Source organism: Rana temporaria, chromosome 7 (genome assembly GCF_905171775.1).
Source record: "Rana temporaria chromosome 7, aRanTem1.1, whole genome shotgun sequence".
Taxonomy (NCBI): Eukaryota; Metazoa; Chordata; class Amphibia; order Anura; family Ranidae; genus Rana; species Rana temporaria.
This window is the reverse complement of record NC_053495.1, coordinates 95,436,627-95,460,728: the sequence shown is the minus strand read 5'-3', so window position 1 is coordinate 95,460,728 and position 24,102 is coordinate 95,436,627. Positions and strand designations below refer to the sequence as shown.

Here is a 24,102-nt window from a genome sequence, read left to right as displayed (position 1 = left end):
CGATTGTGCTTCCCACAATTGGCCTCAATCTAATGTTAAAAATTTAATTTTTGGGTGAACCTCCACTTTAAAAATAAGAAGTTGGAGGATTATCGGGTATTGAGCCCCTTTTTAAAAAAAAGTTGTAAAGGAAGTGTCTGGCCAAGCACTGATTAAAGCTTGTAGGAGTTTTTATTCTCCTGACTGGCCCTGTGCTGATCGCATTCCGGCCTTTTCAAAAAAGAAACCACTCTAACAATGCACACTAAACTGAGCATGTGCAGCAAAGAGTCCTTTTCAGGGCTCTGTCCTATCAGATGAATTTGCCTTTTTACACAATGCGGAGGATTAACCCCTTGGGTTCCACAGTGCATATAACAATCATGCTTTACTGCTTATACAGACTGGTTTTACTGTTGTGGGTTTAGTAACATTTTAAGCTTCTTATCCTAGTGCCAAGCTCTGCCCTGCAACCTAAAGTGATTGTAAACCTCAGACGTGCAATAATATAACCAAAGCCTATGCCTCTATAGTTGTCTCAATTAAGAGTACAAAATGTCATTTCTGTCTCCTTCCTTTGCAATCAGCATGAATCACTTCTGACAAGTTTTCCCGACACAAAGGGAGAATAGGTGATGGGGAGGGAACTCCAGCGTAGTCTTTGAACAGCCTTGGCTCTGTACCCAACAAGTAAAAAATGCACAGTAAACCAATGCCTCAGGCATCAAATCGGCACCATAGGTATGTGCAAGATGGGCAGAGTCGGGAAGCAATAATTTACAAAGTCTGACAAGAAGGATAAAGTCTGTAGAGTTTGATGGGGGTACACACTCTCAAGGCAGCCATCATAGGGGAACAGAAACCATGTTCCAGTTCTATGGGAAAACGACAAGGGAAGAGGCGCCTCTGGGTGTAGTGGTTTAAAACAATTTTAATAAAAGCACAAGTAATGGTCTCTCACATTTTAGAAGTGACAGGTAGGCATATAGGAGATGTTCCCAAGAAGAGAAGGGTGTCATCCGGCCTTTTACTTTCTTCCGGGTCCTGCTGGAGCGCTGTGTGGGGAGGTTAGATTTCCATCGCTGATGAAGAACAGCCGGCTGCGATGGGGGATCCTCAAACTGAGGCGTGGAGCGCAGATGGACAGCAGGCGGAGGATGATGACCCGGTGACATCATCATCCTCCGCCTGCTGTCCATCTGAGCTCCACGCCTCGGTTTGAGGATCCCCCATCGCAGCCGGCTGTTCTTCATCAGTGATGGAAATCTAACCTCCCCATGCGCTCCAGCAGGACCCGGAAGAAAGTGACGGCCGGGTGACACCCTTCCCTTCTTGGGAACATCTCCTATATGCCTACCTGTCACTTCTAAAATGTGAGAGACCATTACTTGTGCTTTTATTAAAATAGTTTTAAACCACTACACCCAGAGGTGCCTCTTCCCTTGTTGGCTCTGTACCTGTGTACTGTGAAGGAAGGTCCCTCCCCCAGCCACTCTCAGAGCTCTGCAGACTCTAATTTCAGCTCTTCACCCCATGTTTTCTGACAGCTCAGGCAAGCTTTATAATTTCTGGGCTTTGAACTGATTTAGAAAAGACTGTTTTAGGTTAAACTTATGTAGGAGAATTTTTCTCCTATTTATCACCTGTAACAATCACTTCATTGGGTATATGTAAGGGTTTACAAACATTTGTTTTAAAACAGTTTGAACATTATAATAATTTACCCTCTGTTTTAGAAACTCATTAAATACTGTGTGTGGTGTTTAAAAATGGCGTGCAGTAGGAGGGGCTGGGATTCCCTTCTGATGTATGCAAGCCAACAGTGGGAGGACTTGTGACCACACCGCAGTCCTGATCAAATAAATTATTTAGCTTTATAATGAAAAAAAATACACTACTTATGTTCCTGAAACAGATGATAAAAGTCTGTTACCTTCTATTTTACCAAAGGGGAGGAGCAGCTACGGCAGGATACTCAATTAAGGCGGGATGGGCAGGGAAGAGATCAGCTTTAGTTCACACAAACTAAGGAAATGTGAGGGAGGGAGATGGACACTAAATACACAGGATGACTGAGGCACCTAATCTTACCAGGCTATTAGAGATCAGCAATCATAAGCCTAGTCGGTACACACAGGGCAACACGGGTGTTTCCGTCAGATATTGTGACGTTCTGTCATGGCCATCTTTGTGCACTCGGACACACTAAGCCTACAGTCTGAAAATGCCAAGCAGACATCTTTTTTACACCCACTGAAGTCTTGCATTTCCCCTTATTTTTATCAGTAAACTGAGCTTACATGGTGAAATACAGTATTTCAGGCAAGCCTGCTGATCTCAAAGGCTTGCTAATCTGCCATTTGACAGTGTAATAGTGGGTGGGGCTTAATATCAACTCTGACAGAAGTCGGCCTAGGATCTGATACAACTCCAATTTGAAGGCTAATGCCTGTAGGTGCTATAAGATGACTGATTTTCAGCATGGTTACCTTAAAAATGTTTAAACCAGGTTAGTTTCACTTTAACGTTATGGATGTTTTTAACTGTATTCAACTTTCTAATGAAATGGAACTATTTGCTAGACCATTTGTTTTGCTGATAAAAGGTATAGTTTGCCGGCTGCTAAACCATATCAAAGAGCGCCAATGTTATGTTTTTTTGACCATGCCTTTTGAATTTACCTGCTGATTTATTTTCAGGGCATTTGCGAAACGTCAACAGCAACTTACTGCCATGAAAGTGATTCAAAGGAATTGTGCAGCCTACCTTAAACTCAGGAATTGGCAGTGGTGGAGGCTTTTCACAAAGGTTTGTATTAATTTTTGTTAATTGAAGCCATTAGAAATGCTATACCTTAAAGTATGTGAACACAAACTTTTTACAAATTGCATAAACATGAGGCACTCTTAACATTCATGCCCATGTTCAATAATAAAAAAAAAAAAAATGAAGTTGATAGGTTTACATTTGTTTTTGCGGATGTAACTGCTCATCCCCCGCCACTCACACGGCTCAGGTCAGTGCCAGCAGAAGATGCTCAGTGGCTTCCACTAACCTTATAAACGGCAATGCTAAGCTTTTTTTTGGGGGGTGGGGGGTGTTGCATACACCATATTTTTTATTTATTTTTTCGCTACTGAATATTTATAGGTTTAGCAGAGATGCTTCTTTCAGGACGGCTGTATAGGGTAGGACTGTGGGAAGTAAGTGTAATGCCACGTACAGACTGTCGTTTTTTGTGATGAAAAAAACGTTGTTTTTGAAAACGTCATTTAAAATGACCGTGTGTGGGGGAATACGTCTTATGTCTTCTGAAAAACGACAAAAAAACGTTGTTCTTTGTGTCAATTAAAATGTGTGGGCAAAACGATGTTTAAAACCCGCGCATGCTCAGAAGCAAGTTATGAAGCTAGCTTCAATGGAAAAGAGTGCTGAACGTAACCGCGCTTTGCTAGAGCATTTTGAAAAAACGATGGTGTGTAGGCAACGTCGTTTTTGAAAATAAAGTTTCAAAAACGTTGTTTTATTTCATGATTTAAAACGTAGTTTTTTTTTCATCACAAAAAACGACTGTCTGTACGCGGCATTAGGAATTGCAGACCTATTTATCACTCTCATTAACACGTTCTCATCCAGTCCCGTCAATTCTTTACCTTTAACTCTCTACTTCATCATCCACCCACTAACTCACTGCCCTGGAGAACCTTTAAAAAAAAATAAGGTTGATTACATTTGCGATAATCTCCACTCTACAGATATCCCACACACACTCAGCAAAATCTCCAAAATATGCCCCTTCTTAACCAAAGACACTGCAAAGCTCCTAATCCACTCTGGTTCTCTCTCGACTACTGCAACTCCCTCATTGGCTTACCTTTTAAATAATCGATCGCCTATTCAGACCATTATCAATGCTGCGGCCCGACTCATTCACCTTGCAAACCCCTCCGCATCTGCCAATCCCTCTATTGGCTGCCACTCGCCCAACAAATAAAATTCAAAATACTGCAAAGCTATCCACAATTTGGCCCCCCAGCTACATCACTAGCCTAGTCTCCGAATACCAACCAAATTGTTCACGGTTCCTCAGACTTCCATCCTGGTCTCCAGTTTCCTCATCTCCTCCTGTGCTTGCTTCCCAGGAATTCTCCCGAGCCTCTCCCATCCTTTGGAATTCCTACCCAAATCTGTCCCAACTATCTCCACTTTTAGGTAACCCCTGAAAACTTTTTCTCTTCAAAGAAGCCTATCCTGCCTCTACCTAACTACTATACTTTTATTTTCTCAATCAGCTCATCACCACAATTATTGCCCTTTTGTATCACTTGACCCTCCCTTTTTAGATTGTAAGCTCTGAGCAGGGCATGCTGATTCTCAGTACAGTTCTAATACAATTCAATGCAGTATCTGCCCTCATGTAAAGTGATGTGCAAACTGTTGGCACTATATGAATCATGTATGATGGCGTGCTCCTCTTTGCTCTGTCATTTCTCAGATGGCCATCTCCAAAAAAAATAGTTGGGAGTGCATTGGGACAACTTACTCAAAGATTCGGATTCATTTTTGCTTTGTTTCTCAATCCTAAATGAATTGGTTGCTGCAATAAATAAAATAATAAAAAAACGGGCCAATTTAAAAGTCCAGAGACAGGAAAAAACACTTTTTTTTTTTTTTTTTTTTTTTTTTAACAAGATCCATAGGAATGCCAAGTAGTATTGCTTTTGAGAATTTAGTTACTGTGTATCGCAATCTGATCTAACCAAAATAAAAATGTTATTGTTTTAGGTTAAGCCTCTCTTACAAGCTAATAGATTTGATGAAGAGCTGCTTTCAAAAGAAGTAGAACTTCAGAAAGTAAAAGACCTTCAAACTGCCTCTGAACAGAAAGTTTCAGAAATGGAACACTTGCAGATACAGGTGAGCTCTTTGCATCAAAACGTTTGTATGATCTTTTACATAGCACATGCTTCTATACATTTCCTAACATATTGGCTCCAAAAATGCTAAAACACGACTCCTAATTATAATTTTTTGCTTCTTTTTACTGGTTTATTTTGTGACGGACGTTATGTAGATTCATGTTTAATGAACTTGTCAGTTTTAGTACGAACTTACTTTTTTTTTTACCCTCATTCTTTTATTTGTTATTGAGCTCTTTGCTTTTACCCATCATGAGATGTTTCTTGTGCGATACCTTGGTAATATAGTAGTATAGGCCATCAGTTGAGGCTGAACCAGCTGACTATAATTTGCACTGACAAAGGACCAGATTGCTTTCCAATTACTGATATATTTCAGCTAGTGTCTTGGCTTTCCTTGCTTTTTTGCACCTCCCTTTTTTCTTCAGGCGTTCAATACTTTTTTTTTTTATTTTTTTTTTTTTATCCCGTCTCATTCCATTTTATTACACAACTTAATTTCTGAATGTGTGTTTTTTTTTTTTTTTTCTTGTATGTGTGGATTGCATGTGTTACCGACATGCGGTGAAAATTTCATGTCGATTAGCATCTTTAGAAATATATTTACCTAAAAAAAAAGGCGACGTGTTCGATACTTTTATCGTGTGTTTTTTAATACGGTTACTTGTGGAGGAGGTGCAGAGACTTCTATCTGAAGATATGGGAGGTGGGACAGACCCCAGGGTGTTATGGCCTGGCATTCTTGGAACACTGCCTTGATGGGCAATACAGACCAGGACTCCCAAGTCTGCCCACTAGTGAGCACAGAAAAATACAGCACGGCTTACTGAAGAAAGAACTACAAGTGGACTGTGACAAGACCAGTGGTTGGGGGAATACAAGGCATAGCAGCTACTGAGAATGAACAGTTAATTTAGAAATGGGCTATTTTCACAGCAACTGAGTAAACCATAAGATGGATAACCTATTCAGTGAAGGTAGGAAAGCTGCAATAATGTGTAAAAATGTTTTTGCCTGGAGTTCTGCTTTAAAGTAGGTAACCTTGTCTATTTTGACATTCTACAAATTTAAAAGTTGTAAAAAAAAAAAAAAAAAAATGGGTAATGTTTAGCATGACAGGTGTTCGACCACACTATGTATAGTCAGTTTGTTCATGGATAGTAAAGGCTTTTAAAGCATATTTTATATTCACATTGTGATTTGTTTAAATTTCCCGGTTTTAGCTTCAACAAGAAAAAATGCAACTGCAAGAACAGCTACAAGCAGAGATTGAACTCTGTGCAGAAGCAGAGGAAATCCGAGTTCGTTTAGCAGCTAAAAAACAAGAATTGGAAGAAATCTTGCATGATTTGGAGTCTCGGGTAGAGGAAGAGGAGGAAAGATGTCAACATTTGCAGACAGAGAAGAAGAAAATGCAGCAAAATATTGGGGTATGCCAAATGTGATCTTCCTGTTTTTTTATATTTTTCTACAGCATGATTTCTTGATGGAAAGTTCTTGCAAAAAGCAGCTATGCGTAGTGCTCATTGGCTTAACACTGTAAATTGTACACATGGATATGAGGACAGCTGATGGATCATGCAACAATTTACCATTGGATTTCTTCAGGACAAGCTGGCTGCTGCCCTCTTCTAGGAGATGCAGTTGGTTGAGGGGACCAACAAACCTCTTTTCTCAAGGAGTCACCTCCCACTCTGTTCTGCCCCCTCCTCTTTACAATTTGTAAGTTTGACATGGCTGAGCTATTCTCAAGTTAAGAGCTCTGTCATTTGAGTTATTTAAGGGCAATTTCAGATGATTCTTCCTCTAGCAACACAGCGACAGAGCCACTAAGGTGCAACAAACTGTAACTTCCTCACTAGCAAGGGGAGACGTACTGTATTTCCAGTCAGCAAGCCAGGTTAAGGATGTAGGTAAAGGATTTTAGTGATGTTGTTGCCGCGTTTGCTTGCCTTGCCTGACATGGCCCTAAATGTTTTGAGATTATGCATGTCTGACTACTTTGTCAGGATTATATGAAGTTATCCAGTTACTGAGCTATATGAATGTGATTACAGATTTTGGAACTGTGTGAGCTCATTTATTATAGGTTTTAAAATCGGCGTGTGTGGTGTTAAAAGTTTTTGGCCTTCGGTTACTCTTGAAAGTGAAACCAGTCTAAGGCCCCTTTCACACTGGGGCGTTATTCGAGCGAAGCCTCATCTGCAATCCCAATGTGAAAGCCTGAGTGCTTTCAGAGCCCTTTCACACTGCCAGCACCCGAAAAACGCTGGTAAAGCACCGCTAAAATCCTAACGTTTTAGGGCGTTTTTGCAGTGCCTCAGTGTGAAAGGGTAAGGCGTTTTTACAGCGCTTTCAATTAATTTCAATGGAGAGGGGCGTTTTTGGAGCGTTTTTAGCGCTCAAAAGCTGCTCCAAAGATGCTGCTTGCAGGACTCTGTGTGAAAGGGTCCATTGAGATGCATGGAGAGCATTTTAATAGCGCTATTTTTAACGCTAAAACGCTGTAAAAATGCTTCAGTGTGAAAGGGGTCTAAGATGTGTTTGGGATTATCTGCGCACAAGTGTGTGAAACCCGAGACCCAGCCGCGGCTCTGACAAATCTCGGCTGTGACTGTCTCGCAGTCACACAGCCAAGTAGACCGCCTCCCCCTCCTCTGTGTATACTACAAGTGCTGCATTTGTAGTATACACAGAGGGGGAGGTGGCTGCGGTCTGCTCGGCTGTGAGACAGTCACAGCCGAGATTTGTCAGAGCCGCGTCTGGGTCTCGGGTGTGACGGACCCCCCCGCAAAGCCAGGCTTCAGCCTGTGTCACTGCCTCCCTGTCACCGCCATGCCGCCCGCTGTCTCCACGCTGTCCTCTTCAGTCGCGGAAGGGGAGAACCGGCCCGACACCCCCCCCCCCCCCACAGGGTGTGCTGCGCCTGCACTCCCCCGCCCTCTCCTGCCTTCCCCAGACACTGACTCTCCGGCCACAAAAATGAAAGTATCGGGGAAGCATCGGGAGCATTTGCGCGAGTACAAGTACTCGCGCAAATGCTCTGTATCGGTGCCGATACCAATACTAGTATCGGTATCGGGACAACCCTAGTTCCTGTGAAATGTTTTTTTTCAGCAATCGTCAAATCGGGTAAAAAAAAATTGCCCATATAATTGTGAAAGTGGTAGTCCCATACAACTTGTGATGTATATTACTGCATGTGCTGCAAAACATGTAGGTAGAAAACACAATGGTGTATCTCTTTTGGGCAAACTTTCCTGTCGCTGTATTGACCCCCTACGACAAATATCAATATGCACTACAACAATAGTTTCCTTTCCTTCTTAATCGGCAGACTCTGGCTCTTGGCAAACCTCGGCAGCTTAGATGGATGACTTAATGTTGCCTGCAGGACAGGCGACTTTGACTGTGGCCAATCACCGAATAATTGGCTCTGTGGGAGGGGTTTGCCTGGGTAAACCATTTTTCTTTTCTTGTAGTTGCTTCAGTTAAGATGGAGATCCGACTTGGAGGCAATGCCCATTGAAATCTATGGTTACAAGTTGCCTAGAAGTCTCCTTGAAGTCGTACAGGAACCTTTTCTGAAGTAGGAGCAACTTCAGTAGTGTACATAAGACAGCTCTTCGCTTCAATGGCATTTCTTCTGTCTAGCGACTTGGGGCAACTTGAGGCCTGACAAGTCTGATCCTAAGCCGCTGTAGTGCGAACCGGCACTTAATTTTTGTCATGTGTCTGAAAGGTTGCAAAGTAACTTTGTATGTTTCAAATTTTGTGTAGGAGCTAGAGGAACAGCTAGAGGAGGAGGAAGCAGCCAGGCAAAAGCTGCAATTGGAAAAGGTCACAGTTGAGGCAAAACTTAAGAAGATGGAGGAAGAAGTACTAATTCTGGAAGATCAGGCAAACAAATTGAGCAAGGTAAAGACCTACATGTAATCTCAAAAAAACTCAATCTATATAATTGTGTATCTCTGTATCTGTGTAGAGCTATGTTTAAACAGAGAAAACCTGCCATTGATGTACAAATATGTGCCAATTTTTTATTTTGTTTTTGTAGGAGAAGAAACTTTTTGAGGACCGTATTGCTGAATTTACCACTAATCTAGCAGAGGAGGAAGAGAAGTCCAAGAGCCTTGCTAAACTCAAAAACAAACATGAAACTATGATCTCTGACTTGGAAGGTATAACAAAATTTGAGGCAGAGCCTTTATGGATAAATCCATTCCATTGTTAACCATAAGAACAAATTCAGTTATTTATCTGCTTTTATGTAATACATTTATTCAGGTCAATGAATCTGTCACAGTTCAGCTGGACAGGCAGGCATCTAGTTTTTCAGGTATTGCGTAATAGTGTTCAGTAGGTGGGATTTTTTTGTAAATGCAGTCGCCTCCAAGGTGCAATGAATTAGTGTTTTCATATGACCCTCCGGAGCTCACTAGGAGCATTCCATTATTTTGATACATATTTTTAGCAGACTTGCCTACTAATCTGGTTGCTTTAAAGCATTTGATAGTGTGTACTTGTGGCAGCTTATGCTGCAAACACTTTTAAAACTCAATTTAACATATTGGGTGAGTCTTATTCTAAGGCTGAAATACAAGGTAGTGGATGGTGTTGAAGGTCACTGAGTGACCACCAGCTTATTGTTTTAACAGCTGAAATGCCTGTAATTTTTCCAGCTCAGTGACTTGCCAGGTAGTGATGATTGATCTTCTACAGTCAAAAACAAAATGCATCAACTCTGTGCTAAAGTAGTAGTTACCACAATATTTATGTCATTGACAAAATGGCCAAAATATATTTTATTGACTAAATGTAATGCAATCTCATAAGATGCATCAAAGTACCTGAATCCACTGAACTGTCATTATCCTAATTATATCAGAACATGCTTGTATTCTATGGCCTTGGCGGGTGTGCTTCCTGCATCTTTATCGCTGAACTCATGCTATGGTTTCTACTACTGATTAAATTGACTGTCTTTACTTTTGCTTAAAATAAAAATAACCAGTTATTGGGCATTCATAATCTCTACTTTAGAATTTTAAGTGCTGCCTAAGGGGACAAGGTTTTTTTTTTTTTTTTTTTGCTGTAGTCAGGCTAAATATACGATTGACTACCTGAACTGATAAGATTTGTATATATTGCTACCACAAAGGTTCTTCAGGGTTGCATAAGTGTTTATCCCCCTCCTAGCCGACCAGAGAGAAGTTTTATATACTTGGTTCAGGCAGGAGTTGGAGAAGAAATTGCAGGGAACAACAAATAACACCTACACCTGTCATTGAAAGTAAACCTACATTACAGAAGGGAAATCAAATGTCGTCTAAAAATGTCAGTCATTGTTTCTAAAAATCCTAGTTGCCTGTCTGTTGTGCTGACCCACTTGTTTCAGTGTGAATCCACCATCTTGGAACAAGCATGCAGATTTCTGAGCTGCTTTTTGTTTGTTTGTTTTTTTTTTTCAAATATGTCAAATCTGTGCATACAGATTTTATATTCAATACAAATTTGTTTTTTTGTCTTGAATAAAAAAAAAATTTGACTAGCTTATGGTAGTTAAGAAAATTGATAGCTTTATAATAAAATATATTGCAGAGCGCCTTCGCAGAGAAGAGAAGCAACGTCAGGAGCTAGAGAAGACACGTCGCAAGTTAGAGGGAGACAGTACCGATTTACATGATCAAATTGCAGAGCTGCAAGCACAAATTGCTGAATTAAAGTTACAACTAGCTAAAAAGGAGGAAGAGCTGCAGGCTGCTCTAGCAAGGTTAGTAACATTCTTTGCAAGAGACTTGTTATAAGTGAATGTCTACTCTGTATACCAAAAAATCCACCCCATGTATACAAAGGCGCTGAATCTGTGTGACCAAATCTTTGATTTGTTGGGTTGCATCTTGCGACACTTAATTCTTGTGACGATGACTTTTATCCCCTGGCTGTTGCTGTGTAAATGGAAGCCTTGGTGCAAAAAGCTAATTTCTCAATCCTACATGACAGGATACAGTGTTCTTCATATTCAGGTCTATTTGGGTTATGCTTGGATTGGCAAGTGTCCCTGTGGTAAAGCAAGTGTTTGTGTGTCGTCCGTCGCCACACCCCCCCCCCCCCCCCCCCCATGAGTATTGGGGCAGCTCTGACTGAATTATGCATGTGGCGTGAGATGCCACAATAGCAGTGTTTAAAAGGGGCAGAATGGTGAGGCTACCATGTGTTTTGCACCACAGGTTCTCACTTGTTTGGAATGCCTGGAGTCAAGCATTACCAGTCTGAGAAACATCAGGAATCTTTTGTCAAGGACGCCTCCCAAGTGAAATATCTGGGTCCAAGCTCTGACATAGAAGACCACAGTGGTCTTTCTGCTGGATATTGTACAAACTAAGTTATCACTTCTCGAGTCCTCTCCCCTAAAGTCACTGCATTTGTGTCCTGGCAGCTGCCAAACATCTCAATATTTCTAGTGCTTGCTCATTCGCAGAAAGTGATGTATGCAGTTTGGGCTGAAATTATTCACCATAAAAGCTGAGTCGCCATAGTATGCCATGAAAGGGCAATTCAATAAAATAAGGTAATTTCCTACTCTGATGAAATAAGGTCCTCGTCTTCTAAAGAAGGCCTCTAACCTCTTTTTCGTGGCATCTTTAATCACCCTTCTCGTGGCATCTTTAATCACCCTTCTGTGTTAGGAATGGCTCCACAGCCTTAGGTGGGAGTTTGCCAAGTCTTCAAAGTTTGGGGTAGGGAAGCGTAGCCGTCCAAAGAATCAGACCGGGGGGGGGGGGATCCTGCCAGAGCCTTGAGTTTTGCTTTGGTAGACCTTGGAAGTCTATGCCCTTGTTCTGGAAAATGAACTGGACCTGACGGTCCTCTTGGCAATGAAGAGGAGCCCCTACTTGTGCAGATGGGGGTGATGTCTGTCGGCCTTTGCGACTGGGTGGTGCCCAAAGGTTACAAGCTAGTTTTGCTTCTCTACCATTCACACTTTATTTCCTCCAAAGGTGTCTTTAGAGCCACTAAAGTGATTCTTTGCAGTCCCCAAACTGTTCAAGGTGTTTAGGGTCTGGTATTGAGGATTTGTGGTATCCCTATTGTGTAGGGTACCTGAAATACCTTCTCAGCAGACCGCTCAGACAGACCTCAGATATCCAGCAGACTAGGACTGGGTTGGATTTTGAACCTTCAGAAGTCAGGTAGCTAGGTTGGCAGAGAGATTTTTATATTTTCTCTTGATTAAGGTTCACTGTGTTCTGTGATTTACTCCAAGGAATGGATTTTACATGTAAGCCAGAAATCCTCTTATGAAGGGTTTATTTTCTTTTCCATTGTTGGGAGTGTGGTTTCGAAAAGAGAAATGCTTTACATCCTAAATCTTGTACATGAAGCATGACTGTTCATAAATGTAAAATTCCTATTTGTAATGAGCCCCATTGCTGTGCCATGCTTTTGACTGCTGCAGAAAGCTTCACTTTAGACAAAGGAAATGCCATTTCTCTGCTTAATTTTAATAGATGTTATAGGCATTGGTGGCACAAGGGCATGATTTACCTATCCATGTTTTATTTTCTTCTATAAACTTCTTGTCTGCGCTATTCTCAGGGTGGAGGAAGAAGCTACTCAAAAAAACATTGCGATTAAGAAAATTCGAGAGTTGGAATCCCAGATTGGTGAACTACAGGAAGATCTTGATGCTGAGAGAGCTGCACGCAATAAGGCAGAGAAACAAAAGCGTGATCTAGGAGAAGAACTTGAAGCATTAAAGACTGAACTTGAGGATACCTTGGACTCAACAGCAGCACAGCAAGAACTCCGGTATTTACTTTTTATACATTTTGCTTCTTGGAATCTAGCCTCTAAATGTACTATTTGTAGATAGGAAATAACTTTTTTTTTTTTTGTTTTCTTTTTTTCAGAACAAAACGTGAGCAGGAAGTATCACACCTAAAGAAAAATTTGGAAGAGGAAGCTCGGCTTCATGAAGTCCAAATTCAGGAGTTCAGACAGAAGCATGCACAAGCTGTTGAGGAGCTTTCTGAACAGTTGGAACAGACAAAACGGGTAAGAATCCATTAACTTTATGGGAGGCCATTGTTTTACTTTGACCTTTTTTTCAGGTTTTTGTTTCCCCTCTAGGCAGGGGCTGTCTGTTCTGTTGATTACCTCCTGGAATGTACAACATTTTGAGATGTTACCTGAAAAAAAGGGATGCCTTCAATGGGGACACTTGTTCCAGTGAAATGTAACCACTTACTGGGCACTTAAACCCTCTTTCTAACCAGACCAGCTTTCAGTGCTCACATTTTGAATGACAATTACACCCCCCCCCCCACCCCCACACACACACAAATGGCGCTTTCTGTTAGTGGAATTTAATTTACCACTGTTGATACTGCTACATATCTTTGGTAAAAATAACCCAAATTGGTGTATTTGGTCTTTGTGAAAGTTGGAGTCCACAAGCTTTGGTGCAAATCTCTGAAAATTGAAAACACCTGAAGTACTGAATGCCTATCTCGTTTCTTGACACCCTAACAAACCAGCAAAGTACAAACACCCCAATGATGCCTTTTTGGAAAGTAGACATTCCAAGGAGTTTAAGAGGCATGGTGAGTTTTTTGAAGTTGTAATTCCCCCCCCCCCCCCCCCCCCCCCACAATTCTTTACAAAATTTTTATATTAGCAGGTCATTTCTCACATACAACAAATTGCACCCCAAAACACATTCTACTACTCCTGAGTATGACAATACCACAAGTGAGACTACACAGCATGGCCACATAAATTACATACCACTTCTTGACTACCTCTTGCACTTTTGAAGGCCCTGGCGCACCAGAACAAAATTTACCCCATTTTGGAAAGGAAACGCCCCAACGTATGTGAGGCATAATGAGTCTTTTTTGTAAAAAAAAAAAAAAAATTCTAGTTTTTGGAAAGTGTGTGTGTGTGTGTGTTTTTGGAAAGTGTGTGTGTGTGTGTGTGTGTTTTGGCATTTACATGCTATGTATATATCTACACACACTATTTCTAACACATGGCATGTAAATACCAAAAACTACTCCTGAGTATGGCGAATACCACATGTGGGAGGCTTCTCCACAGCCTGGCCACATAGAGGCCCAACATGCAAAATCTAATTTGAGCATGGTTGAGCCATGAATGTGGATGGCTGGGATGAGTCGGCATGAATCAGTCCTTGAATTGTCAGAGCAGCGCTGTGGGCACTACAGAACCAGCCCACATCGCTGCTGCACCTGATCTCTCCATTCGCACTGTACAGAGGGCAGGGCTGGACTGGGACAACAATTTTGGCCCTGGACTTCATCCAGACTGGCCCACTTTGACAGGTCTCTCCCATGGCGGCCTGACAACTCCCGGTTTAACAAGTAATCGCTCCATCATTTTGATGGACCGATCACGTGGTGAATGGCTGCTGTCAATGGCCATTTAACGCATTTCTGTGGTTCCCACAGATATTCCTGTGTGTGTGATCCTGGGAGGACGTCATAGTTCACCCTCCCAGAGTTATCGAGCTGCGCTGTAGCCCTCATTTGGCTATAGCACGGTTAAAAGGGGTTTTTGTTTGCATAGATTTCTTTCACTTCTGTTGCGTTTAAGAGCCCTTTCACACTGCTAGCGCCACTAGTTTTAGCAACGCTTTAACGCTGCTGTGCGGGAGTGGGACACTTGACTCCAAAGGGGTTCAAAGCACCGTTGCCAAAGCTTATATGCAACACTGATGGGTGGCACTGACGGGCTAATCCTAATGGGCACTGGTGGCCATCCCTGGGTGGGTCTGAAGTGGGCACCCCTGGGTTGATTATCAGCGCAGACCCCTTTTTTAGGAGAGCTGTCTGTGGGATAAACGGCTCTTCCTGTTTACTCTGATTAGCTGTGATGGGTCACAGCTGATCATGTGGTAGAGACACTACGTCATAGGCTCTTTACCTAGATCGGAGATGCGGTGTGTCAGACTGACACCACCGATCACCACACGGGCAGCTTATCCTGCTGGACGTCATGACGCCCAGTCAGGATAATGAAACCACTTTCCAGCTGTCATTTTGCTATATGGAGGGTGGGAAGTGGTTGATGAACTCCTCCATTGTTATGTGTATTTCATAAATATATGCATCTGGGCAACTAGGTTTCCCCACAGATGTGCAAGCTTTGCTTCTTAGTGATGGTGTGCTTGATGGCTTATTTTTCAGTGGAAAACTATCTGCTTTGACCCAAATGTGTCAAATAGATCTTATATCAGCAATTCTTAAGAGTTTCTGACCCCCATTGAAGGGGGTAATTTTTCTTCTGTTCATGGACGGACACAGCAGCCTTTGACCTTAGGTTAAATCCGCTTCCTTCCAGGAGAGTTAGGCAGAAAAAAAGCACTTAAAGTGTTGACAACTTTCCTCAGTGCAGCTCCTCCCAGGGGGCGTGGCACCCCGGGTATAACCCACACCCTGCTCTAGCAGCCCCAGTTTTTTTTTCTGCCTAATGTCAGGAGAGGACAGGCCCTCTAGAGTCCTGTACTCTGGAGATTTTTATTTTATTTTTTCCCGCTTTTTATTGTTTTGTTTCTGCATTTTTGGATCCTGAGATTATTCTATTAACTGCCGACTGGGTGACAGGCTGGGTCTTTACTCTTGTAGTCCCCCCATGTTCGGCCATCGAGCGTGTGCCGGCCCTCAGCTCAGCTTTGGGTCGTCCACGACAGGCCCCATTGCTCCAGGGGCAGTCAGGGAACTACATGTTCCAGGGCACACATATGACTGGTCTCTATGGCTTTGTCACAGTGTGTCTGGCCGACAGCCAGGCCGTTAGTGGACGTTGGTTCTGTCTGGGATACCTCCAGCCGGTGGTCGCAGGACGGGTAAGTAGTGGCCCCTTGCTCAGGTAAGGTGGTGTGGCTGGTGTTTTTTCCCCTGGGAGGTCGACTGAGGGTTCTCCTTGCTTTCCTCTCCCCCCTCCTTCCCCATTTGGGTAGCGGCTGTGAGAGGGGGCCTTCTGGGGTCTCTTGATTACCGCCGGGGCCTGTGTGTATAGCGGGGGCTGTGTTTTTTTACAGTACATGTGTTTGTGTGCTGCGTTGGGTGCTGTGTCACTGGGGGTCTTTTTAAATTGCGCAACGGCCGCCATTTTGCCGTGGTCACTGTTTGGCTCGGCGGACATTTTCCTGTAGTCCTATGGTGTTTTTCCTCATACGGCGGCCATCTTGGATTTCTATTGGCCTCGTGCGGCGGTTTTAGCGCTGCAAAAAGACCGCAAATCTCCCTGAGGTGACAGGCGCAGCCAGCTTTTGTGCACACCTCAGTTTTTTCTCAGCTCATGCTGCACCGGGTGGGGTGGTGAGTTCCCTGGGGGCCTCTACCTCTGTTAGCAGCCAGGAGGTGACCAGTGGGTGGTTCTGCCTTGCATTTTCGGGTGACACAGCGGTGGGGCATTATGGAGCCTGAACCTGGTACTTCTGCCCCAGCAATGCCGGAGTTAACCCTAGGTGCCCCTCCCCCTGCCACATCTGTTGAGGCAATGTCTGCTGTCCTGAAGGCGTTTCTCGCCAGGTTTGAAGCGGCTAGTGGCCAGAAGGGGGGTAAAAAGCGCCTGCTCCCTGAGCCTGCTTCTGGGGATGCCTCTGACACAGAATCAGGCCCTGCTATTGCATCTGGCTCTGTCATGTCAGATGATGCGGGCTTAACCCACGCGGACAGTGAGGATGAGTTGCTGATAAGGAATTTGTTGGAGCTCTTATTTCTGCGGTGCGTGATACTCTGAAACTGGAGGATCTGGCGTAGGCACCAGATGTGCCAGTCCCTTTTGGGTTCCGCAAACCGCCGCGCACCACAAGCGTTTCCTTGTGTTCCTTATTTGGACAAATTATTGTAAGGAATGGGATACGCCGCAAAAAGTTTTTGCCGTTCCAAAATACTTTGCGACCCGTTATCCCTTTGAGGACTTTTTAAAAAAGTGGGTCTCTACTCCGTCAGTGGACCCTCCCGTGTCCAGATTGAGCAAAGCCACCACGTTACCTGTGGAAGGGGCTCCTGCCTTTAAGGACCCCGCAGATAGAGTGGAGGCTGTGGCCCGCTCCATGTTTACAGTAGTGGGTTCGGCTGTGAGACCGGTTTTGGCCGGGACTCTGGTGTCGCAGACGCTGACCGAACGGGCAAAGCTTTTGCTGCAGGAGCTGTAGGCACAGGATGCTTCCGAGACCTGTAAGGACCTGGCCGAACAATTGGTTCAGGGTCTGAAGTTCGTCTGTGAGTCGGTCCTGGATACGCTTCCCTTGCTCTCCAGGGCCTCCGCGGTGGTACTGCGCCGCCTTGTGTGGCTGAAATGCTGGTCTGCGGACCAGTCCTCAAAGAAGGCCTTAGTGGATTTGCCCTTTAAGGGTGAACGGCTTTTCGGGGAATACGTGGATGACCTCATTAAGGATGCCATGGGTGGTAAGAGCACGTTGCTCCCACAGTCTGGGAAGGGCAAGGAGCCTCGCCGTAAGCAAGGGCCCTCCTTTACTACTCACAAGCGTTTTTTCGTGCGGCGGGAAAGTGTGCAAGGTGCTAAGGCCCCCGCTGCGGGGCAGAAGCGCACCTGGTACCCCAAGCCTGCTTCCGCATGAAGGCCTGCCCCCGCCAGTGTCTCGGGTGGGGGGCCGACTTCGCAAATTCGTGGCTCGGTGGAGGTCTCTTCTTTCCGACCGTTGGGTTTGCGAAGTAGTTTCCTCGGGGTACAAGATAGTTTCTCTCTTGTCCGCCAAGCAGATTCTTTCCTTTCAACCTCCAGCTTCCTCCGGTTCGCCGGAAGGATCTGTCCAGGATCTCCTGGGCAGGGGAGTGATTGTGCCAGTTCCCTCGCAGGAGCGGTTTTAGGGGTTTTTCTCCAATCTGTTCGTGGTCCCCAAGAAGGAAGGGGTCCGTCCAATCCTGGACCTCAAGGCCCTCAATTGTTTTGTCAAGGTGCCAAAATTCAGGATGGAGTCGATTCGCTCGGTAATAGCGGCGCTCCATCAGGGGGACTTTCTGGCGTCCTTGGATATCATGGACGCGTACCTACATGTTCCCATATGCACAAAGCACCAGAGATTTCTGCGCTTTGCGATCGGGGAGGGCCACTTTCAATTTGTGGCCCTCCCGTTCGGCTTGGCATCGGCACCGCAGGTTTTCACCAAGGTGCTCGCCCCGATACTAGCCCTGCTGAGGCAGCGAGGGATTGCTATTGTGTGATATCTGGATCACCTTCTCCTGCGAGCTTCCTCAGGCTCAGAATTAGAAGAAGACGTGTCTATCACGTGTCAGACTCTCCAATAGTTCCGCTGGCTTCTGAATATCCAGAAGTCAGTGTTGGTTCCGTCCCAGAGACTGGAATACTTGGGACTAGTCCTGGACTCCGGAGGCGAGCGTGTTCCTCCCGATGGAGACTCTGAAGACCCTGCAATCTGTAGTGAAGCAGTTGAGTGAGTGGAAGATGGCCCCCACCCGGCTCCGTACCATTGCAGAGCGGAAGCGACATCAAAAGACTTCCGTCACAGGGACTTTTTTTTTTTTTTACATTGTTGCATTTTTATTTTTATTTTTTTTTTAAACGAGCTCGCGTGCAGAAGCGAACGTGAGTAGCACCCGCATATGAAAACTGTTCAAACCACACGTGAGGTATCTCCACGATTATTGGAGCGAGAGCAATAATTCTAGCTCTAGACCTCCTCTTTACCTCGCAAAACAGTGTTTTTTCCAAAAAAAAGTGCAGCTGCCCAAATACGGTGTGACAAAGTATTGCAACAACCGCCATTTTATTTTCTATGGTGTTGGAAAAAAAACGTATATATGTTTGGGGTTCTAAGTGGTTAATACTGCCAAGAATGTTCATTGGGTGAGCCTTGCATGTTACAGAACTTTGAACATGCCAGATTATTCACGGCATTCTTTTGACAAGAACTAAACCTTTGCCATGCTGGGCATGGTTATTGTTTTTTATACAATGTGTATCGCTTTCAATCTACAAAAAGATGGTACTCAAGACTGATTTGGCTTCATGTTGATCTATACTGTGAATAACACCTATTTTTCCTCCATAGGTAAAAGGAAATTTGGAAAAGGCAAAACAAGCACTTGAAAGTGAGCGTAATGAACTAGCCAATGAGGTTAAAGCTCTTATGCAGGGCAAAGGCGACTCTGAACACAAGAGAAAAAAAGTGGAAGTGCAGCTTCAGGAACTGCAAGTCAAAGTATCGGAAGGTGACAGATTTCGTGCTGAGCTGTCAGAGAAGGCAAACAGACTGCAGGTACAGTGCATGTGTATATAATGTATTGCTGGACAAAGATTGGGCAGATGGGGAGGTTGGGCAATGCACAAACTGAGATGTAGTGGGTGCTGCACAAACCGTAAGATGGGGGAGGGTTTGGGCGGTGAATATTTACCTATTAATTTGGTGTATATATTTTGTGATGTCTTTTTAGGTTGAGTTGGACAATGTCACAAGTCTCCTTTCTCAATCGGACAGCAAATCTAGCAAATTTGCTAAAGATTTCTCTACCTTGGAATCACAGCTGCAAGACACTCAGGTATGTGTAAGATTTCTAGTTTTATTAACCTTTTCCATTGTAGGAAAATGTGTTTTTTAAAATACAGAATAGTGTATTTCGGGGGGGAACAAGTATGCAGCCCACCTGGAGGGGTCGAATACCTGCTGTGGCCAAGTTTACAAATGGCCTTTGACAGTTACTTTTAACCGTGATTGACGGGTCTCGACATTAAAGTGGTTATAAACCCTTACAGACCACTTTTGCCTACATGTAAGCCTAGATTAAAATGGCTTGCCTGTAGGTACAAGAAATATCTCCTAAACCTACATAGTTTAGGAGATATTTGTAGAAAAGACTGCACCGATGTCTATGGCGCATGCGCACAACTGCGCAGGCGTCCTGAGCGTGCCGTTGGTAAAGGCGATTGTGATGGGGCATGCGCGGGAGTGACGTTGGCTCGGCTCCAGCCAATCACAGCGCCCGAGCCGCGATACCCGGAAGTCACTCCGGGAGTAATGGTGGCGACGGAGGCGAACGAGGGCCGCTGCGGGGGCTTTGAGCTCAAATAAGTACCTCATAATGAGCTAGTATGCTATGCATACTAGCTCATTATGCCTTTTGTCTTGCAGGGTTTCTTTTATTTTATGTTTAGGGGCTTTACTTCCTCTTTAAGTGTGTAAAAGAGAAGACCTGTATCCTTTTTTGTACTTTTATTTATTTATTCAGTAGTTTGATTTTTGTTACCTGCCTTAAAGTGGTTGTAAACCCACTTTTGCAAAAAATAACACCTGCAAGACAAAGGCATAATCTAGTATGCACAGCATACTATAGCTCAATGTGTAATACTCACCTGGGATCAACCGCTGTGGTGCCCGGCACCAGCCGGTGACCTTTTGCTCCAGTGTTACTTCTGGGTGTTGCGGCTTTGGCGCTGTGATTGGCCAAAGCTGAGATGACATCACTCCCATGCAGGAGCTGCCAGTCACAGCATGACCTCTGTGATGGATCTCGCATACCCCAGGTGGGCACATCCGCCAGACCTGTGTCTCCTTTCCTCTAAACGCGCCTGCAGATTCGCCATAACCAGCCCTTAACCCCTCAATCACGAGACAATCCACACAGGTGTTGAGGGTTAAACATGCAGAGCACAAACTGCTTATTAAATACAAGACATACACTTTTACACACAGTTAGGGACACTCCCCTTAGCTTTGTCATAGAGGGTAGGAGGCAAGGAACAACCAATGGGAACTAAACATTTGTACATTGAGACTATAGATAAACATAAAGGGATTATGGTAAGCAGGCAGCCTCTCAATACACATCCCCTGCGGAGAGATGTCTCCAGTCCAGACCATTGTCTATGAGCAAAAACAGGGGTGAATGGGTGAGAAGGGATGTAGCATTACATTCTCAATGCCAGCTTGTCTCCAGTCTCTTCTGGGCAATAATCTGTGGGTAGGAGGCCCGCCCACAGTCCCTTACAAAATGGACAGTGGGTTCTGTCACAACCTCCTTTAGAAATGGCACGATCGCAGTTTCTAAAGTGCGCCTGCACTGTTGTCTATGGTGCATGCGCCATAGAAATCGGCGCTTGTCTCTATTGTAAATATCTCCTAAACCGTGGAGGTTTAGGATATTTCCAGCACCTACAGGTAAGTCTTAATCAACCACTTTAAATAAGACCCTTTTTTATAGTTCTTGTTAAGGACTTGTTTGAAGAAAAAAAAAATGTAGAGCCTTGTTAATTTTGTGCCTTAAGGACAGTCGATAGTCTTAAAGTAAAATGACACCCAAATTTTTGACTGAATTCATTGAGTCCTCAGACTTTATTATCCATGATATCCATATTTTTGATCTAGGAACTCTTACAAGAAGAGACACGTCAAAAACTGAGCTTTAGCACAAAACTCAAACAAATGGAAGATGAGAAAAATGGCTTCCTGGAACAGTTGGAAGAGGAGGAGGAAGCAAAGAAAAACCTATCAAAGCAAGTCTCAACACTGCAAGCTCAGGTGTGTTTTAAGAGTTTGTAATGGAGTGGGGATTTTATTTTGTCTGCTTGGAATATGCTAAATGCATGGGCAGTTCTTTCCTGAAACTCTAATACACTTTAACATTACGATGTAATAGGTCAGTCTATATTTTGCTAGAATGGTTTTCCATACTGAATACTGCTTGGATTGCGTGAACAAAATCTTTAAGAAACAACCTGTTAATGTTTTAATTCTATTTTGAAGTTTATAGTAGTTATGCCTTTTAGTATTTGTACCTATGTGGTGATGAACTAATCGTGAAAAGCAGGTATTCTGCAAATTCAGCTTTATATGCAGCAAACGGTATAGGGTGATTCATGGCCTTGTCCATTTTAGATAGCAGATATGAAAAAGCGAATGGAAGAAAGCGTTGGTTCCTTAGAAAATGTTGAAGAGGTGAAAAAGAAACTGCAGAAAGACCTTGAAGCTACTAATCAACGCTATGAGGAAAAGGCAGCTGCTTATGACAAGCTTGAGAAGACAAAGACAAGACTTCAGCAGGAGCTGGATGATCTTGGTGTTGATCTCGATCACCAGCGTCAGATTGTATCCAACCTGGAGAAGAAGCAAAAGAAGTTTGATCAGGTAGATACAATCAAAATGCTAATTGTAACTTTGCACTGTGGCATAATTAATGCTCAGTGAATTTTAACCTTTTTATATCCTTTTTAGAATGGTTCCCTTTTTTAAAGTGATATTAAAAAATTAATTCTGAAATGCCATTCCTGATTAACTAGCTTCCACCCTTCCATTCTCTTGGATAACCACCTCTGTGGGGCTGCCAAAAATGTACGAGACTATCCAATTTACCTTAAATCTTAGTCTGTCGAAGATGACTGTAAACTCATTAAGAGCAATAACCTAATGAAATTAGGGTGAACCACTTTTACTGTCTAGGGAACATTTGAGGGGTGTTTTTTTTTTTTTTTTCCTCTTCGCTCCTCCTTTTAAGCTCCTTTACATACTCCATATACTCTGGCAATCAAACGGTTAAAACAAATTAACGCTTGCCAAAATAGAATGGGGTTTCCCCCAACTGATGTCCTTATGTCAAAACCAAGTGTCTAATTAAAATTTTAGAATATATGGTCGATTATGCTGTAACATCAGATTTTTAAATTAAACTGAAGAATGGAAAAGGTTTTGTAAATCTGTGTTTAGTATTAAAAGTGTTTTGCTTTAATATTTTAATTTAATAGATGCTTGGTGAGGAGAAGACTGTTTCTGCAAAATATGCAGAAGAACGTGACCGTGCAGAAGCAGAGGCTCGTGAGAAAGAGACCAAAGCCCTATCCTTGGCTCGTTCCTTGGAGGAAGCTCTGGAACTTAAGGCTGAATTAGAAAGGGTCAACAAACAGCTGCGTACAGAGATGGAAGATTTGGTCAGCTCCAAGGATGATGTTGGGAAAAGTGTAGGTTAATCTTTATCTATTAAATTTGTGATTGCAATTATACATTATAAATAAATCTTTGCATAAATAAGCGTAAATGTCAGTGATTAGAAATTGAATTTCCCAACGGTTATTTGAAGTGCCCAAGGTCACAAAGCTTGAGGTGTGGTATGAACACTTTGTGTGGGTGTCTTATGTTTGTGCATACATGTAATACAATGTTTTTTTTATTCAAGCATCCTATCAATTTTTCCCCAGGTGCATGAGCTAGAAAAGTCTAAACGAGCCTTGGAACAGCAAGTAGAAGAGATGAAGACTCAGTTGGAAGAACTTGAAGATGAATTGCAGGCAACAGAGGATGCTAAACTCCGCCTGGAAGTTAACTTGCAAGCCATGAAGGCTCAGTTTGATAGAGATTTGCAAGGGCGTGATGAACAGAGTGAGGACAAGAAGAAACAACTTGTCAGACAGGTGGGTTCTATTAAATGTTGAAATTAGAGGAGCGCCATGCTCCTTCAGAAAAAATAGTCGGCAGCTACAAATACTGTAGTTGTTGACTGCTTTCTCAATGGCCCAGCAGCGGGGGAAGGGGGCCGAACGTCTGGGTGATCTCGCATAAAACCAGTTACCCCCCCACTATGATTAACACTTATTGTACGGCTGTGATTTAACCACTTCAGCCCCGGAGGGTATTGCCACCTTCCTGACCAGAGCACTTTTTACAATTTGGCACTACGCTGCTTTAAATTGTAATTGCAGTGTCATGCAATGCTGTACCCAAGCTAAATTTGAGTCTCTAAATTTGATGACCTCTATGGTTTTTATATTTTGCGCCATAGACAAAAAGAGCAACAATTTTGCGGAAAATAATTTGTTGCTTTGCTATAATGCCCCCCCTCCCCCATACAGTTTGTGCAGCCCCACTACGTCTCAGTTTTTTAAACCAATTTCTTCATCAGTTTAGACCAAAATATATTCTACATATTTTTGGTATAAAAAAAAAAATCGCAATAAGCATACCTTGATTTGTTTGCACAAAAGTTATTCTACAAACTATGGCAAACATTTTATAATTTTTTTATTTATTTACTAGTAATGGCGGCGATCTGCGATTTTTAGCGGTATTGCGACGGACAGATCAGGCACTTGACACAATTTTGGGAGCATTGACAAATGGCGATCAGTGCTAACTATGCTCTGATTACTGTATAAATGTCACTGGTAAAGGGGTTAAATACTAGGGGGCGATCAAGGGGTTAAATGT

The 24,102-nt window shown here is 43.3% G+C and overlaps 1 protein-coding gene across 1 annotated transcript in view; it reads left to right on the top strand.

Annotated features, from left to right (window-relative positions):
- The window catches only part of MYH9 (myosin heavy chain 9), a 135,597-nt gene that overhangs the window by 77,824 nt on the left and 33,671 nt on the right, over positions 1 to 24,102 (top strand). Inside the window, exons 20-33 of the mRNA XM_040359691.1 lie at positions 2,679 to 2,787; positions 4,765 to 4,896; positions 6,122 to 6,328; positions 8,679 to 8,816; positions 8,956 to 9,079; positions 10,500 to 10,671; positions 12,498 to 12,710; positions 12,812 to 12,956; positions 18,964 to 19,170; positions 19,346 to 19,450; positions 21,274 to 21,426; positions 21,784 to 22,032; positions 22,647 to 22,859; positions 23,097 to 23,309. Of these exons, the coding sequence (XP_040215625.1) occupies positions 2,679 to 2,787; positions 4,765 to 4,896; positions 6,122 to 6,328; positions 8,679 to 8,816; positions 8,956 to 9,079; positions 10,500 to 10,671; positions 12,498 to 12,710; positions 12,812 to 12,956; positions 18,964 to 19,170; positions 19,346 to 19,450; positions 21,274 to 21,426; positions 21,784 to 22,032; positions 22,647 to 22,859; positions 23,097 to 23,309 (2,380 nt within the window). The remainder of the gene's footprint in view (positions 1 to 2,678; positions 2,788 to 4,764; positions 4,897 to 6,121; positions 6,329 to 8,678; positions 8,817 to 8,955; positions 9,080 to 10,499; positions 10,672 to 12,497; positions 12,711 to 12,811; positions 12,957 to 18,963; positions 19,171 to 19,345; positions 19,451 to 21,273; positions 21,427 to 21,783; positions 22,033 to 22,646; positions 22,860 to 23,096; positions 23,310 to 24,102) is intronic.